Source organism: Eulemur rufifrons, chromosome 16 (assembly GCF_041146395.1).
Source record: "Eulemur rufifrons isolate Redbay chromosome 16, OSU_ERuf_1, whole genome shotgun sequence".
NCBI lineage: Eukaryota > Metazoa > Chordata > Mammalia > Primates > Lemuridae > Eulemur > Eulemur rufifrons.
The window spans coordinates 54,002,242-54,019,983 of NC_090998.1; the positions used below are offsets into that span (position 1 = coordinate 54,002,242).

General features: G+C 37.4%; 1 protein-coding gene across 2 annotated transcripts in view; it reads left to right on the forward strand.

Moving 5' to 3' along the window:
- The first annotated feature begins 1,211 nt into the window (after positions 1-1,211).
- RAB3IP (RAB3A interacting protein) overlaps positions 1,212-17,742 on the forward strand; it is a 50,366-nt gene continuing 33,835 nt past the window's right edge. Inside the window, exons 1-3 of one of the 2 annotated variants that reach the window (XM_069489469.1) lie at positions 1,212-1,407; positions 14,748-15,023; positions 15,764-16,022. In XM_069489469.1, coding sequence (XP_069345570.1) covers positions 14,773-15,023; positions 15,764-16,022 — 510 coding nt within the window. In that variant the 5' untranslated portion in view covers positions 1,212-1,407; positions 14,748-14,772. Of the gene's footprint in view, positions 1,408-1,657; positions 2,252-14,747; positions 15,024-15,763; positions 16,023-17,742 lie in introns of those variants that run through there. The other variant, XM_069489468.1, reaches the window with a different exon arrangement.

Genomic DNA, 17,742 nt, shown 5'->3' on the forward strand with positions numbered 1-17,742 from the left:
AATCCTTGGATGGCGAGGACGTTGTAATGGTTTTACTGTCCCCATGTCTAGCAGTAGGCATAGACATTTAGTGCAGTAAATGTTTTATGAATCAATGACCAACTACATGGTGTTAGGGAGAATAGTTAGGAGTCCATAATGAGAAAGGTCATATCTAGTGGCAATGAATATGAGATGAGATAGATTTAAGAATGATTTGGGAATAGGAATGGGTAGGACTTGGTGACATATTGGAGATGCGGCATAAATGAATAAAAAACGACTTCCTAGGTTTCTGGTGAGATTATAGGCAGATGATAATAGTGATGTTATTCATAATAGCTAATATTCATTAGGCACACTCTGTCATGCAGTGCACTGTTTACAAATATTAAGCCATTTAAATTCTCAACTACTCAGAGCTCAGTGAACAAATCTTATACCCATTTATTGATGAGAAATTGGGTCTATTAGAGATTAACTTGACCAAGGTCACACAGCTAATAGGTGGCAGATTCAAACCCAAGATTTTTGATTCCAATAGCATACTTTATTGCCTCTAATAGATGTGATCAATACACAGAATGATGGTCCTATTCAACACGTGTATCACATAAATTGAATGTCCCTTTTACTAAACCCAGGGACACATATAGTGACTGCCTCTTTTTTTTGTCAGAATTTTAGGAGCTTGGTTCTTTCTGTATTTTCACTTTTCCTACCTGGGGGACCTAAAGTGGGATGGAAGTTTGATAAAACAGTTGACACAAAAGATGAGAGATGGTAGATACAGAAACAACATTCTCGAATGCTCTGGTAGCTGCTGGGATCTAAGTTCGATGAGACTTCCCCTTCCCATCCCCCGCCACACACACACACACGTTTGTAAGGTATAGAAGGACGCTGAGTCTCAGGTCGGTTCCAGCAGTCCTCAACTCACGGAAAACGTGCCTCTGCCCACTCGTAGCGAGCCCAACGTACTCAAAGTTAACCCCAGGCCGCCTCTCCAGCCAGCGAAACATCTCTCAGCGCCGGCTCGCGCTTGTTCCCAGGGGAACCGCCCGCGTAGGAACCTGGAGCCCGCGCCACCGCACCTGCGACGAGCCCAGTCTGGCGCCAGGGGGCGCGGAAGCGCATCGGCCCCTCCGACCCCACGCCGGCCCCGCCCTGCCCTTGCCCGGCCCCGCCCCCAGCCCCGCCTTCCCTCCGCGGGGACCGGCCGCTCCCGGCTCCCGGCCCCCGGCCCCGCTCCCAGCGCAGGCGCAGTCCCGCGTTCCCGTGGCGGCTCCCAGCGTAGTGCGCCCGCCGCGGCGGAGTGTAGTGGCCTCGGCCCGCGGTTGTCCTCTACCTCTCACTGCTTCGGGGCGCGCTCTGTGCGGCTCTGCGAGCGCCTCCGAGAGTGGGCAGCGGCCACGGTGGGTTCGTCAGGTGAGTGCGGCGGCGGGAGGGAGAGGCCCGGGGCGTGGAGCACCGCCCCCCTCAGCGCCCGCGCGCCCGCCTCCCGCGAGCCTGCCGGGAGGGGCGGCCGCGGCAGGTGCAGGTACCGGGGCGACTGAGGGTGCGGCGCGCGGGGACCCGGCGGGGGCTGCCTTGGCCCGGCTAGCGCGCTCCCAGGCTGGGCGCGAGGGGTCCGAGACCCCCGGCGGTGGGATGTGGACGGCTCGACACCGCGGCTCAGTCGGGCTCCCCCCGGGCCGCTGGTGGGCGTCGGGCGGCGGCTCCTCCCCGGTCCCCCTTCCCGGGAACGGGCGCGTTACTCATTAACTGCGCGGCCCCGAGCACCCGACGGGGTGAGCCGGAGCCCGGTTACCTGGCGGCGGGCGAGCGCAGCCCGGAGCTGGGGCCCAGGATTACGGCAGGGGTGAAAAGAGAGTTCCCGAACAAGTCGGAAGCCAGTCGCAGCACGGGACGCCCCGAGGCAGTGGTGTGGAATGGAGCTGTAGCTGCGGGCCACGGGTTCTTTCGCTTCCCAGGCTTAGTAAGCGACATGCGAGGCCCCGTGCCCAGGCGTAGAGGTCACCCTCGGGAGATTTCGGCGAAACCTGGTGGGAAAGAGCGAGCGCCCAGAGTCGCGCTTTAGGAGACAGCGCAGTTCAGCCGGACTTTTGTTTGGGGGAGTTGAGACGAGCCGCACAGACGTAATTGTAATGACACTGCCCGCCCAGCGAGCTTAATGGCTCAAGAAGTGATGATGCTAGGTGGAATCCGCAGCACGTGAAGAGTTGCCAGTTGTTATGGGATTGAAAAACCATTTATCTGTAATGGCTAAAGGGTAGGGTCTTGAAAAATAAGAGCGCTGAATTAATACCGATTCCCGAGACAGTTTAGTTTCCTGGAAATGTTGCCAATTCGGAGGCTACCTGTTATACACTCTTCTGTTTTCCTCCAACTCCTTTCTTTCAGCGTTGGGGATGGGGGTGGCGAGGGCGGGGAAAGCGTTATAATCTCTTGCTGTGGGATCATTGCATGATTGGAGCAGACGCCAATAAGAGGATTAAAACAAAACTGTTCCATTGTAAATCTGTTCAAAGAGCAGGTTTCTATTTATTATCCTCATTTTGTTGCTCACACAGTTTTTCTAAAAAAATGGTGAATGACAAATCAAGGAGAAAAGAAGCAGAATAGGACTGTAGACCAATCATAGTAAATATTTGATACTGTTAAATATTTCACCAGTTTTATGAGGCCTTGTTCTGTTACCATGTGTTATTTATTTACTAGTACTGTGAATTTTGATAGGACTTTTCATGTTTGGACAGACATTGTATTCCAAATATGTTTTATGTGATCTAATCCTAAAGCCCTTGTGGAATTTATAGCAATAAATTTAGCAGTTATACAATTTTACTAAAGTAGTCTCTTACTACTAGAAGAAAAGCCCTTAATTTTTTTTTGTTACAGTAATGTATATTAATGCATATCTTTGTGTACCAATGTTTAATATAACTGTTCGTTGAGTGTTTGGCAAACAAGTTATCTGTGTTGTTGAATACCTCAAACCTTTTACCAGCATGAATATTTGATGTTTAGCTGCCTTGTGGAGTTTCTAATTAGTGGAATTTCTAATTAGATCCAATTTTGCTTTTTGAATTAGTATAGTTATGCTTCCTTTAATATTCTTTACCTCTGATTTCCCCTAATCCTCCCCCAACACACACATAGATGCTCTACAAATAACTTTTAAAATCAAAAGGGTCTTAGAAATCTGGCTCCCCCCCTCATTTTTAAAAATAGCAAAACAAAAACTTGTAGGTTACAGTAGTTTTGCATGTTTTATAGTGATTAGTATACGTTTTTTTCCCCTCCTGAGCAGGACTCACTGAACAAATTAGTGAGCTGGCTGAATGAAAAATTATTGAACTTTCAACTCCATCGTTTACTATGCATATAGCCTTGAATAAATCATTTAATCTCTGAGCTATTTTCTCCATTTGTAAATGGAAATAGTTTTAGATTGAAACATAAGAAATTGCCAGTATTCTGCTGTTTTTTGTATATTTCAACCTAATATGAACTTCATAGTGGTGGGATGAGGATTTAATGAGATACTCCATGTGAGATGTAGGGGCGGGGAGAAGGAACAAATTATAACTTGACAGTGTGCTTGTTGGTTTAGATACCTTGACTCTTCAGTCCTCAGGACATTCCTGTAATGTAGGTGGTTTATCAAATTTTACAAATCAGGAAATTAAGGCTCATAAAATTGAAAGTTGAAATAATTTGTCTGTAGTTACTTAGTTGTCAGTGGTCATATAGCTGGCTAATGGCAGAGCCAGGATTAAAAACTGTGTGTGACTGCCCAAAGTGGAACTTGTAATGCTCTTGTTCTTTATGTTCCTGGTCTACATCTTCTGTAAAAGAGCTTTGTAACTATAAGGAGGCACACGGATGAAAGGTGTTGTCATTTGTATTTCTGGTTAAAAAATTTCCAACTTTTCTGATGATGGTGACACTAGCACTGCTACTACTGCTGTTGAGTCCAGTGCTTATCATGTGCAAGGCCTGGTCTAAGCACTATTCTAACTCATTTACTCTCACAGTGAGATAGGAGATAGATGATATTTTATCCCTATTTTATTGTTGAGAAAATCGAGGCCCTGAGAGGTTATGTAGTTTGTCCAGGGTCACATAGTTGATTAAGTGGCAGGTCTAGATTAGAAGTCAGGCAGTGTGTCTTCCATGTTTGTGCTCTTAACCACTGCTCTATCCCTTCTTCGCAAACAAGTGTAATGCTGAGAAATTGTTTGCTCTTAGTCACTATCCTCCACTTTTTCATGTGTAGGTTGTAATGCTGAAGAATTGTTTTTAATTTAGCTTTTATTAGATGCTTAATATTAGTGTAATATGTAATTCTCATTGTGTTGCCAGAGATTTTTAAAAGTATTCATTGAGCATCTACTGTGTAAGTCACAGTGGGAGTTAAAGGAAAGTACTCATAAGGAGTCTGGAAGGTAGGACCATATAATCATTCCCATATCTTTTATAAGTTCTCCAAAAGGCACTTTATATATATATATATATATATATATATAAATATGTATATATGTGTGTGTGTATATATATATGTATATGTATTTTTTCGATACAAGGTCTCACTCTCTTGCCCAGACTGGAGTGCCTTGGTCAAAGCTCATTGCATCCTCAAACTCCGGGGCTCAAGTGACCCTCCTGCCTCAGCCTCCCAAGTAACTAGGACTACAGGTGCACACCATCATACCTGGATAATTAAAAAATTTTTTTTGTAGAGATGGGGTCTCACCACTTTGCCCAGGCTGGTCTTGAACTGCTGGTCTCAAATAATCCTCCTAACTTGGCCTCCCAAAGTGCTAGGATTATAGGCATGAGCCTATGTATATATTTTAATGAGTGCTAAATAAGACAAATTCTTAGAATTGTTGAGTAGTGGGAAGGAAGGATGAGTAGTGGGTAGAAATATTTGTGCATTGAAGTAATGAGGGAAAGCTTTAAGGATATTCTGAGGTAGTACACTTTTTCGAACTAAAATTTTGTGCAATATAATTCTGGTTAACATGTATTTCAACAAAAGGTAGTAAAGGGTGGTAAATTGGTTACTATACACTTGATATCCTAAAAATAAAATATCTGAGCTTTTGGAAAAACTCCTTTCTAGTTAGTTTCTCCTTTTCTTTACTATCCTTAGTTGTACCAGGTAGTACTTTTTTTTTTTCCTTTTATGCTTCTGTAGCATCAAGTATATGCCTCTATTTTGGTACTTCATTTTGATATTTGCATTGTATTGTAACTGTTTCTAGGGCACTAGAAATATATTTATTGACAAGGTGATGTCTTCCTCTAGTCCACAAGTGCTTTGAGGGCAGGGTTTACCCCATTATATAGCTCTAGCATTGGGCCTGGGAGATACCATGCTGGGTTTGGTGATGGCTAGTCAGTTGAAAAATGTTAGAATGTATGAAATTGATCTAGCAGTAGAACTTGAAATGAGTGTTCTGAGTAAGAATTGAGGGGACTAAGGAAGGAAGAGGGGGATACTTAAAACAGGTAGCATTAACTTACTATCTCTGTTTTCCCTTCTTTCTTTTTCAACTTAGCACTAAATAAGGTATTTTATAAGCTTAAATTGTATATAGTCATGATTAGACAAAGGTAGCAAAAGTAATCTTGATTTATCTTAGAATGTAGGCAACACAAAATTAAATAGCTATAAGCTAAGATTATGTAGAGGAAAAAGAATGAAAATTACTGAAATAGTTCAAGTTCATGAGAGATTTGCTGCTTTAGTTTGACAACAGGATTGTAAATAAGCATAGTGGAAGTTCATGAAATTCCGCTGGTGGGTGTGACTACATACACAGTTAAGTATATGAATTGACAATTTAGTATAAAGAAACTCTGTTCAAGAATGTGAGAGTGCCCTAGAATCGTAAAGGAGCATATGAATGATAGCTTGGAACCAATTAAGTAAGTGAATTCCAGATAAAAGTAATAGTGTTGAATATTTATTTTGGGACTCTGGTTGACAGATCAGAATAAAGTATAAAAGAACAAACAAAATAGGTTTGAAAAACAATTAGTAAATGTGCATTAATTAATTCCCTGTTGGGAAGAGAATCATATTTGAACTATATACCTCAGAAATACTTGTTTTCCTCTTTCTTCCCCTTTTATCTTAGATAAATAAGAATCCCTTCTGATTTATAGGACAAATCCCTCAGTATGCTCTTGCTATTTTCTCCCATTACTTATTCTTTCTTTCTTTCTTTCTTTTTCTTTCTTAGATTTTTATAAAATCATACATTTGTATTGTGCTTTACAGTCTGTAAAACATTTTTATATTGATAAGCCATTTGATTTTCTTAAATGTAGGCAGGGAAGATAATATCACTATCATTATAGATGTGGAAACCGAGGCTCAGAGAGATTGTGACTTGCACAAGTTTACACGGTTAGTCAGTGACAGAGTCTGAACTGGAAGGAAGTTTGTCCGAAACTAGTCTGATAAAATGCTCAGGTTTCCTCAGATTTAAAAAATGTAATTTCTCCAGTTTTGATACTCTCTCAAGGTACTTACTGTTTTATTTCTGTATTTTCCAACAAAAGTAACCTGAAATAACTGTCTCCACTCTTTACTGCTTTGCTTTTCATTCCTTTTCTAAAGACTCTTGTTGTTTATCCAGTCAATGCATACTTCAGTGCCTGTTGAATGTTTAGTTGACATATATTCTTAAGAGTGTATACAAGATAAGGCGGCTTCCACTATTAAGAAAAAGAAATTTGGAAAACTATTTTTTTATATTTCTGTTCCAAGAATTTGTAATTAAATACAGTGTAATACTGGTAACCCACAAGTTCAGAGAATTTTCTGAATACTCTCAATGTAAGAATCTGCAATAACTAACATCTCTAAATATGTCAGGTTGTATATTCAAGTACTGTATAGTTAGTGGACATTCATCTGTGGTCTGTTGTAATAAAAGTGGGGAGATTGTGTTGCTTGATTGACCATTTGGTTAATTTTTTCCCTTGGGTTATTAATTACATTCCCACTTATAAACATAGAATGCTTCTTAAAATGTAAATGTGATGTTTTTGGTTATGATCAAAATGTTAGTTTGGAAAGCCAACCTTAAAATTAGAATGAAAGTTAATGAAAAACTGGTGTATATATAGACTTTTTTGTTTTGTTTTTTCCTCCTTATATAGCATTAGAATAAATCTTGGAACTTTTTTTGAGAACATTCTAATTATGGAGAATTTCAAATAAGTAGACACAATAGTATAATGAAAGTGAAAGTTTCCATCACCTAGCCCAATAACGATAAACAATGATCAGTCCTGACCCCTCCACTGTGTTACCTTTCAAAGCAAATTGCAGGCATTTTATAATTTCATCTATAAGTATTTAAGTATGTATTTATAAAAAAATAAGGGCAGCTGGCTGCATTACTATTATAAATTTTAAAAAATTTTATAATTTCATCTGTAAATATTTATGTATTTCTAAAAAAATAAGGACAGTTAACTACATTACTGTTACAAATTTTAAAAAACTAAGTCCTTGGTATCAAATATTTACATTTTTTTAATACATGGGAATAGGGCTTTTATAGTAAAATCAAGCTTCTGTTTATTTTGATTTATATGCTTTTCCCCCCTCAAGTCCTCTAAGGAGCTGAATAAGTATTTTACACTTGATCTCAGCCAAAAGGTTGAGAAGCAATTGAATAAGTATTTTAAATCACAGCATAGCAGCAAAATAAGGGAGGAAATGATGATAGCAAAAATAATGTAGGGAAAAAGAATAGAAAGGACACAAAGCAACAGCAAATGCTCATTTCAATAGTGGTGCTTTAGAGAAACTTCAGTTTTCTCTTTCTGAAAGTAAGACAAGGATTCAGAGATTAAAGAGTATTCTTCTGTTTGGATTGTTCACTTCTTAGAGATCTTTTGTCTTGATCTAACCTTTATTCCCACCTTCTCCCCAATCAGTTTTACCTTCTAAGCATGTCTCGGGGTAGTGGAGTTAGGTATTGGAGTCAGACACACCAGGGTTTGATTCCTAGGTCTGTTATTTATTGGCCTTTGATCTTGACTGTATTATTTAATCTCTCCGAACCTCAATTTCTGTATCTGTAAAATAGGGATAAGAATCATTTCAGGGTGGGTATGGTGGCTTGCACCTGTAATCCTGGCACTCTGGGAGGCCAAGGTGGGAGGATTGCTTGAGTTCAGGAGTTCAAGACCCGCCTGAACAAGAGCGAGACCCCCATCTCTGCTAAAAATAGAAAAATTAGCTGGGTGTTGGGTGTCAGGTGTGTGCCTGTAGTCCTAGCTACTTGGAAGGTTGAAGCAGGAGGATCGCATGAGCCCAGGAGTTTGAGGTTGCAGTGAGCTATGATGACGCCTCTGCACTCTACCCAGGGTGACAGAGTGAGACATTGTCTCAAAAAAAAAAAAAAAAAAATGATTTCAAAGGAATACTGTGAGGATTAACTAGAATAATTGTGTGTGTATGTATAAATATAAATGAAGCTATTGTTCTGAGTGTTTTCTATATATATGGAAACGCTATATATATGCCTCCATCCCCTCCATTCCCAGTGCATGACCTTGGCATTAGATCAGACCTTCACAATCTCTTTTGTAGCCTGAGGCAGTAATCCTTTAACCAATTGCTTGTAGTAAAGTTCTTGTATTTCTAATGACTACAGTACCTTTCCTCAATATTTGAATGTACAACCTGGCATATTTAGAGATGTTATTGCAAATTCTTTAATGACTACATTAAAATACGCTTTCTAAAATGTAGACCTCAACATCTCTTCAGGATAAAATCCAAGCAACATTTTCCATGTTAAAGGAGGTTTGGAAAAAAAAGGAACTGGGCATGGTGGCTCATGCCTGTAATTCCAACACTTTGGGAGGCTGAGAGGGGAGGATCGCTTGAGGCCAGGAGTTCAAGACCAGCCTGGGCAATATAGTAAGACCTGTCTCTTAAAAAAAAGAAAAAAAAAAGAGAGAGAGAGAGATAGGGTCTTACACTGTGGTCCAAGCTGGGTGCAGTGGCATGATCACAGCTCACTGCAGCCTTGAACTTCTGGACTCAAGTGAACCTTCCACCACAGCCTCCTGGGACTACAAGTGCATGCCACCACACCTGGCTCCCCCTACTTTTTAATTTATTTTTAATTTTTATTTTATGTGATTTTTTTTTTTTTTTTTTTTTTTGAGAGATAGGGTCTTGTTTTGTCACCTGGGCTGGAGTGCAGTGGTGCAATCATAGCTCAGTGCAGCGTGGAACTCCTGGGCTGGAATGATCCTACTGCTTCAGCCTCCCGAGTAGCTGGGACTACAGGCACATGCCATAAAGGAGTCTTTTAATGGTCTGTCACGTGTCTGCCTAGCCAGTCAGATTTTCTGTCACTTTATTTTGTTTCCTTAGTGCCAGACTCTTGTTCTCTGTCCTGTCACCTTGTCCACCTTATTGGAATTGTATTCAGCATTTCAAATCTGACTGACTTCTCCTTAAAACATTCTCTGCTTCCTCCTTCCTTCCCTACAGGCCTTAGGGTAGTCATGTACTGGCTTATAATAGGCTGTGTGCCATCCCTACTCCATTTGTACCTGTATTCTTAGAACTTAGCACCAGGATTTTGCCCTGAGGAGTAGAAGCCAGCAATCATTCTTCCATTCCAAGAGGAATAAATGTAATTTATCATATATATGTATAAATAAATGTATTTAATAAATATATGTAGTAATGTTGATGAAGGTTTTTAAAGAAGTGAACTAATTGATGGAATTTATAACACTTCAGTTCATTATCTGTTATTGAAGTAGCAATCAAATTTTTAATGTCAGGAACAGTTTCTTCCATAATGCATGCTAAATTAAGAAGTCATTTGGGAATTACAAAAGCATCTGGACCTCCCTCCCTGCCCCCCATCTCCCAGCAGTCTCTGAATAAATTGAAGGAGGAAAATAATGCTTACATAATCCTTAAACCTTTTCTTTTGACCTGCCTTGGAATATTCAATTTTTATTATTGTGATAATAAGAGTAAAAAAAATTATAGTATAGTATATAGATGTCTGCTTTGTTGAGGAAAAACATTCAGAATAAAAAGCTTTTAATTTTTAATACATATTTAAACCAAACAAAACAACCATTGTTTTTTGTTCTTATTGATGGTGTTTGTGCTGATACAGTATGATAATATTTAGTGAATATTAGTCAGAAAATGCCGTAGAGATCATTATAATAACTAATTTTCATTGCTAAGTGCCAGATATGGTGCTAAGCCCTTTTTGTATATTTCTGACTTAATTTCCATGACAACCTTATGTGATAGGTATGGTAATTATCTACATTTTTCAGAGAAATTGAGAATTAAATCTCCAGGATCACATTATTAGTAACTGGTCGAGCTAAGATTTGAGCCTGATTCCAGACTACAAGCTTTTTGTTGAGGTAGCAAATACTTACTGGTTGAGTCATCCCATTGCCCTTGCTTCTAGTAGACAGGTGCACTCGCTATTTTATCATCCAGAATTATTGGAAACAATTCCAACATGAAACAGATGAAGATACTTGGTCTCAGAGAAGTTAAATGACCTGCTCATGTTGTTCATAGGTGTAACTTAAGAGTGTGGTCAAAATTAGAACCTTAGCTTTCTTCTTCAGCTACTGCTGTTTCTGCTCTATTGTGATGCCATACTACCTGCTGTGTTGGAAATGATTTACTTTCCAAAGTGTAGGGCTTTGAGGAATTTTAGTAAATACAGAATTCAAACTATTTAATTTTCACATATATTCAGTTCATACGGAAAAAGATAAAAATCACATCTTTAACTTTTTTTTCTAGAAGTAAATCCTGTTTCCCATTTGTCAAGGTAAGTCAAATAAGGGGAATGTACTTTTTGTGGGAAAATGGATTTTATTTGTTCTTTTGGACTACCAAATTAAATTGAGTTCCTAGCTTTCATTTAAATTATGTATTTCCATTTTATTCATGTCCTTCATATGTTTCATTGAAAATATTTCAACAGTAATTTGTCCTACTTTCTTGAGTTGTTCTGGGGATGCATTTTGTTTTCAATAAGAATATTTATTTTAATTAGAAAAAATAATTTTTGTAAGAAGTTATTAGGATTTTTCTAGGCATTCATCAAATAAGTTAATATATATGAAATTCTTAGCACCACTGTCTGACATATAGTTAACTTTCAATAAAGATTGGCTGTTGTTTTAACTGTGATGATAGTGATGTCCAGAAAGAAAAAAAATAACATGAAATGCATATGCGGGATCAGAAGCAAATTGTTTTGATCAACTTTTTCTTATGATTGGAAATCAGCTTTATTACTTGGAGCTCACTAATAAGGCCAGCCAAGTTGTATTGGTAATACACCCATAAGAATTTAATGTGGTCATCTTTTTCGCATACTGGTAGTGATCCTTGACAAGTTTAGTTTATGAGTTGGAATAATCTCCAATTGAAATTAGTTCTTTTTCAGTCACTCATTGCTTAATGCAAAGAGTATGACTGCTTAAAAATAGCAGTTTATTTTACTCATATAAAGACCTTAGAGATGAAATAAATCTTTAAGCTTCCATGTATTTTAAAAAGCAAAAGATTTTTCAGACCACTGAGATTGGCAGCTCATTACCAGCTAAATTACATTTTATGGAAATTTTACATGCTTGAAAAAGGGACTAAATTTAATCTCAAAATAATCTCCTTTTCAGAAGTGACTTAAGACAATATTTAATTGTTTCTTTCAGAATGGAAACATTATAGGTTAGAGGCACTGCTCAGAGGTGCTGAGTTATAAGTGTTATAAAGCTGTGGTCCCCAAACCCGACATCCCGAAAATATTTATATTTCCATAAATGCTTTGTTTTATCACCTTAGACATGCCTGGAAGGCCCTTCCAAGGGCTTTGTCTTTCTCATTATTTTCTGTTCATTGTTTGGGTCTGTTCTTTGACTCTTATTCTGAGAGTCCTTTGCCTCTGCTTTACTTGTCCTTCCTATGTGGTCTCTGAGTACCCTTTGTATCTTCTGTGGCATTTATCACAGTGTATCATTGTCTCTAGTTGTCTTTCTCTCCTACTGTCTTGAGCCTATTTGAGGGCAGAATGGATTTTTCATCTACTTTCACCAGCTTTCAGTGCGTAGTAGGTCCTCGGTAAATACTTGCTGAAAGAATGTCCAAAATGTTGTGGTTATATATGGGAAAAATAGGGTCGTTGTTGCAGGGATGATGGATTTTAATCAAAACTAACATTTTTAGTAGAATGGTCTAACACTGGAATGGCAAAGCAATTATAGTGGCAGTTGTATGTCCTGGTGGTTAAGAGCTTGGACTCTGGAGTTGGACAGGCATAGGTTTTAATTCTGGCTGCTCTAAGCTGCAGTTTTCTCAACCATAAATGTACGGAAAAGTACCTAATATTTAGTAAATGTTCAATAAATATTAGCTGTTGTCATTATGGGAGAAGCTACCTTATCTTCCTGTGTGATTGGGGTTTGGTATATGGTTGGCTCAGCTTCCCAGTCCCTCCCCTGAATTATTTTGAAGCAAATCTAAATAATCTTCTTATTTCATCCATAAATACTTCAGTGTGTATCTTTAAAAGATATGGATTTTTTTAATGTAACTGTATTGCCCCTAAAATTAAATGTAATTCCTGATAACATCATTTGTTTTTACAGTTGTTTTATTCAAATAAGAATTCAAACAAGGCCCACACACTGTGTTCAGTTTTGTCTGTTTAAATCTATAAATTACCTCTACTTCTTTTTTTTTTTTTTCAGTTTACTTATTGAAAAAGCAAGTAGATTTACTTGCTACAGTTTTGTTTGTATATGTTCTGGAAGGTCTTTGACATGGTCTATAATTTTGAAAGAATATGTAGATATGGAGTTACCCAACTTTACTGCAACCTTTTTGTTCTCTACTTTTCTTATTTTTAACACTTTTTATTAGGGATATGAGAGGGTTAAATTTTTCAGTTAGTTTAACAAGTGAATGAATATGTCTGCATTTTATGGAAGAAATTATATGCTATATTGGTGCTCATGTTTGGCAATTTGGAAGTTCTGGAAAGGTAATCACTCACAATTATCAAAGTACTATCGTAGATAGGAAAAAATTAGGAAGAGAGATTGAGTTCAGATCATAGAAGTCCTTATTTTTTAGTCTAGTAAGTTTGAATTTCATTCTGTAGACAGTGAGAAATCAGTAAAGGATTTATAAGATTTCTTTTAGCTTTAGATTCTTCAAGTGGAAAACTTAAGTGGTATACTTCTTAGTTTTTAGTATTTGTGATGTAATTGAGTAGTTATATGAAATATCTTTTGCTTATGGAGAAATGGAAGCATACATGTTATTGTTAATGGATGACAATGATAATGTTTATTGAGGCCATACTCTGTGCCGGGTGCATAGTACTCTACAAAGTACTTGACGTGGATTGTCTCCTTTAATCTTCACAGCAACAAGGACAAGGGAGGGAATACTGTTATCCCCATTTTCATCCTATCACAGGAGAAATTTAAGGCTTACAGAAAGGAAAGACATTATCCAGGATTGGTCCTAGACCTCTAAAGGACATTATTGGGATAATCAGATCTGAATGGGGCCTGTTAATTAGATGGTAATTTTGATCAGTGTTAACTTCCAGATTTTGAGATTAAATGGTTTTGTGGTTAGATAGGAGAATGTTCTTGTACTTAGGGGATAGATAGTATCTAGCCATATACTATGAAAAATGTATTAACAATGGCTGGATACTTTCTGGATAGCCCTAGTACATGTATACACTGAGAAATTAAGGGATAATGGATATAATGTCTGAAACTTATTTTCAAGGTGCTCAAAAATGTTAACAATTTCATAATCTGGGTGAAAGGTATACAGGAGCTCTGCAATTCTAATGTAAATTTAAAATGACTTCAAAATAAACAAGAAGATTAAAAACACTGACTCATCCAAAGTCAGATAGCTAGTATGAGGCAGAACAGAACAGGTAGTTGAACCAAGGTCTATTTCATTCTGAGTGTGTGTGTGTATATGTTTTTACTGTGTTTTTTCCTTATTCTAACCAAGGTCTCATATGATAGCAAAGTTAAATATAAATTCAAGAGATTTATTGTATAGCAGGGCGACTATAGTTAATGTTGATATGTTCTTAAAAAAAACACAGGGTGGACAAAAAAAACTGTGAGATAATGCATTTGTTAATTAGCTAGAGTTAACCATTTTACAATGTGTATGTACCTTGAGACATGTTGTACATTATAAATATATGCAATGTTATCTGTCAAATTAAAAAAATTGTTTTAAGAGTTTCATAGTGTAACGATTGTTATTGAGTCTAAGATTATCCTTTTAGGTTATATTTGTAACATGTTATTTTCATATTTAAATAGTATACTCAATGAGAGAAATGAGTTTAATATGAACTTTTAAATAATTTTAAAATAAAAAATATTAAACATATTTTTATTCATTCCTCATACTTATTAAATTATACTCACTTTAAGAGCGTTAGCTGTCACTTTCAAGTCTCTTCCAAATCAGATTGTTTGCCTTTTGTAGTAGTTATACCCTGAGGTCACTTAATAAATGTTAAATGATTATGGGATTTTTTTTCCTTTTTTTACTGTCTCTTTTATTGTAAGCTTATATTTTATAATGGACTTAAACACATTATTTATACATCTTAATTTAGTTTTAAATATCACCATCTAAAAATAATTATCTACCTTTTGTTTTAATATAGGTTATCTTATGATGAGGCTTTTGCTATGGCTAATGACCCCTTGGAAGGCTTCCATGAAGTAAACCTTGCTTCACCTACTTCTCCGGACCTTCTTGGTGTGTATGAATCTGGGACTCAGGAGCAGACTACCTCACCAAGTGTAATCTACCGGCCACATCCTTCAGCTCTATGCTCTACCCCTGTCCAGGCTAATGCGTTAGATGTTTCTGAACTTCCTACACAACCTGTGTATTCATCCCCCAGACATTTAAATTGTACGGATATATCTGGTATCAGGTAAGGGATCATCAAAACATTTATTTTGGATTATTGTTTCTAAACAATGGACAGTTTGTTTGCTTGTTTACCTTATTTTAAGTTTTACTGTTTCAGAAAATTTGAATAACATATACTTGCCGATGTAGAGAAATACATGTTAATGTTCTAGAACAGGGGTTGGCAAACTTTTTATGTGAAGGACCAGATAGTAAATATTTTAGGCTTTGCAGGCCATGGAGTCTCTATTGCAATTTTTCAACTCAGCCTTTAGAGTATGAAAGCAGCCATAAGCAGTATGTAAATGAATGAGTGTGGCTGTGTTCCAATAAACTTTATATATGAACACAGAATTTTGAAAATCATATAATTTCCATATGCCAAAAAATATTATTTCATCTCTTTTCAACCATTTGAAAATGCAAACACCATTCTTGTCTCATGGGCCTTATAAAAACAGGTGGCAGGCTTGGTTTAGCCTGCAGACTGCAATTTGTCAACCCCTATTCTTGAATAGCATTATACAGTAGAACTTTCTGTGATGAAAATGTTCTGTTTCTGTGCTATCTAAGGTGAAGGATAGTCATTAGCCACATGTGGCTATTGAGCACTTGAAATGTGGCTGATATGACTGAGGACATACTGTTAATTAAATACAGAGGCTACCAAATTGGATGTTGCAGTCCCAGGGCTGTGTGTTTATGCCAGTTCTATTTGAGCATATGATGATGTTTTCTGAAAAATGTTTCTCTCCTTTGCAGCATTCATGTTACAGACCCAGCAACTTGTTCTACCTCTGGAGTCACAGCTGGGTTAACTAAATTGACTACAAGAAACGACAACTGTAATGCAGAGAGGGAGTTTTTACAGGGTGCTACTGTAACAGAGGCTTGTGTTGGCAGTGATGATATTTTTGGGTTGAGTACCGATAGTCTGTCCCGTTTACGAAGCCCATCTGTTTTGGAAGTTAGAGAAAAGGGATATGAACGATTAAAAGAAGAACTCGCAAAAGCTCAGAGGGTAAGAAAAAGATATTTTATTCTTCCATATATTATTTTAGAAATTAATATTTCTCCATGGGGTCTGGCAACTCATAAATTAAGTTGTTACAACTCTACACTTATCCTTCACATAGGCCCAGCCTCAGTTCCTGTTGGGAAGCATTTAGCAATCTGTGAAATTGGCTGGGTAGTTAGGAAGTTCATTTAAGAGTACTAACTGGAAAATTGAGATTCTGAAACTCTTCTATAACTCTTCTGTGTCCCCTACATTGCCTGCTTGCATTATCTGTAATGCACATTTAGCAAGTTGTATTTCTCATGTGGGTTTCCCCTCCTTATATGTAGTTGACTTTGATGGTCATTGATTTGAAGTCATTCAGTCCGAGTCCTTTTGAGGAATTGTTTTAGTAACATCACCTTTGTTATTCAGCTGAGTTTGAGTATTTTCTGTATCTTGCCTCAGAGAATTTTCTTGGTAAATTGTTTCCCATTTGGTCTTTAAAATTTCTGCTATTTATTTCCAAATTTGTGGCTGTATCTTATTCTTTTTTTGAGACTATAATTACATTTCGGAGGTAAATTTATAGGACAACATGCGTACATTAGAAAACAGGAGCGCCCCTTTCGATAGCTCATCTGGTAGAGCAGAGGACTGTAGACTGGACAGAAAACAGGAAAAGTCTCAAGTGAACAATCTAAGCTCCTATTTTAAGAACCTAAAAAGAAAAGCAAAATAAAACCAGAACAAGTAGAAGGAAGGAAATAATATAGGTAAGAGAAGCAGTCAATGAAATTGATAAAAAAGAGAAAATGAATGAAACAAAATGCTGGCTATTTAAAAAGAGTAATAAAATTGACAAACTTCTGTCAAGACAGACAAAGAAAAAAAACCACAGAAGAAAATTATCAATAGCAGAAGGGAAATGGGATAGCACTACAGACAATCTAGGTGAAATACCAATTCATATTTAGAAAATTGAGAAGATAGGGCAAACATTCTGTGGGTGTAATTTCTAGCATACTGTGACATTTCACAAATGTATATTCCCACTCTCTCCCTATCATACTTGTGTCTCAGGAGCATAGTATATTCATTTTTTAAATCCCTGCTGCCTAGCATAATATAGTACAATGCCTGCTATATATCTCTTTATAAATGCTTCAATGAATGGCTAATGGTTAAACAGCCATGCACGTATATTAACATTTTTTGTTAAAACACATTTTATCAGGAAGAAAAATCCATAGTCTTTTTAATCTTTTCCCAAAGGGAAGGGATGTGGTGAGATGTGATTGCATTTTGATTCTGCCATTTGGCTCAGACTCTGTTGCCTTAGCGCACAGTATTTTAGTGAAATCACATTATATTGAGGTAAACTATTAAGTATATTCATCTTTGAAAACACATGAGGTTATTTATTGATTAGAACAGATTGCTTATCTCCTAGTTCAGTTGGGAATTTCTCTTGAAATCTTTAATTTGCTCTATTTAGGGGGACTGTTGAGATAATTGAAATAAAAATGATGTGTGAACACATACATATGGTGAATTTATTATGGAGAATGTAAGATAGTGTTAATATTTACTTAAATCTTAAGGCTTGAAAAGGACTTTTGCATATGAAAATGTTTCCTGAATTATGACAACTTGTGAATCAAAACTAAGTCAACAGCCTTTCTCTTTAGTTTGCTTATTCTTTTAAGAGAGGACAGATAGGTGGCATATTCCATTCTTTTAC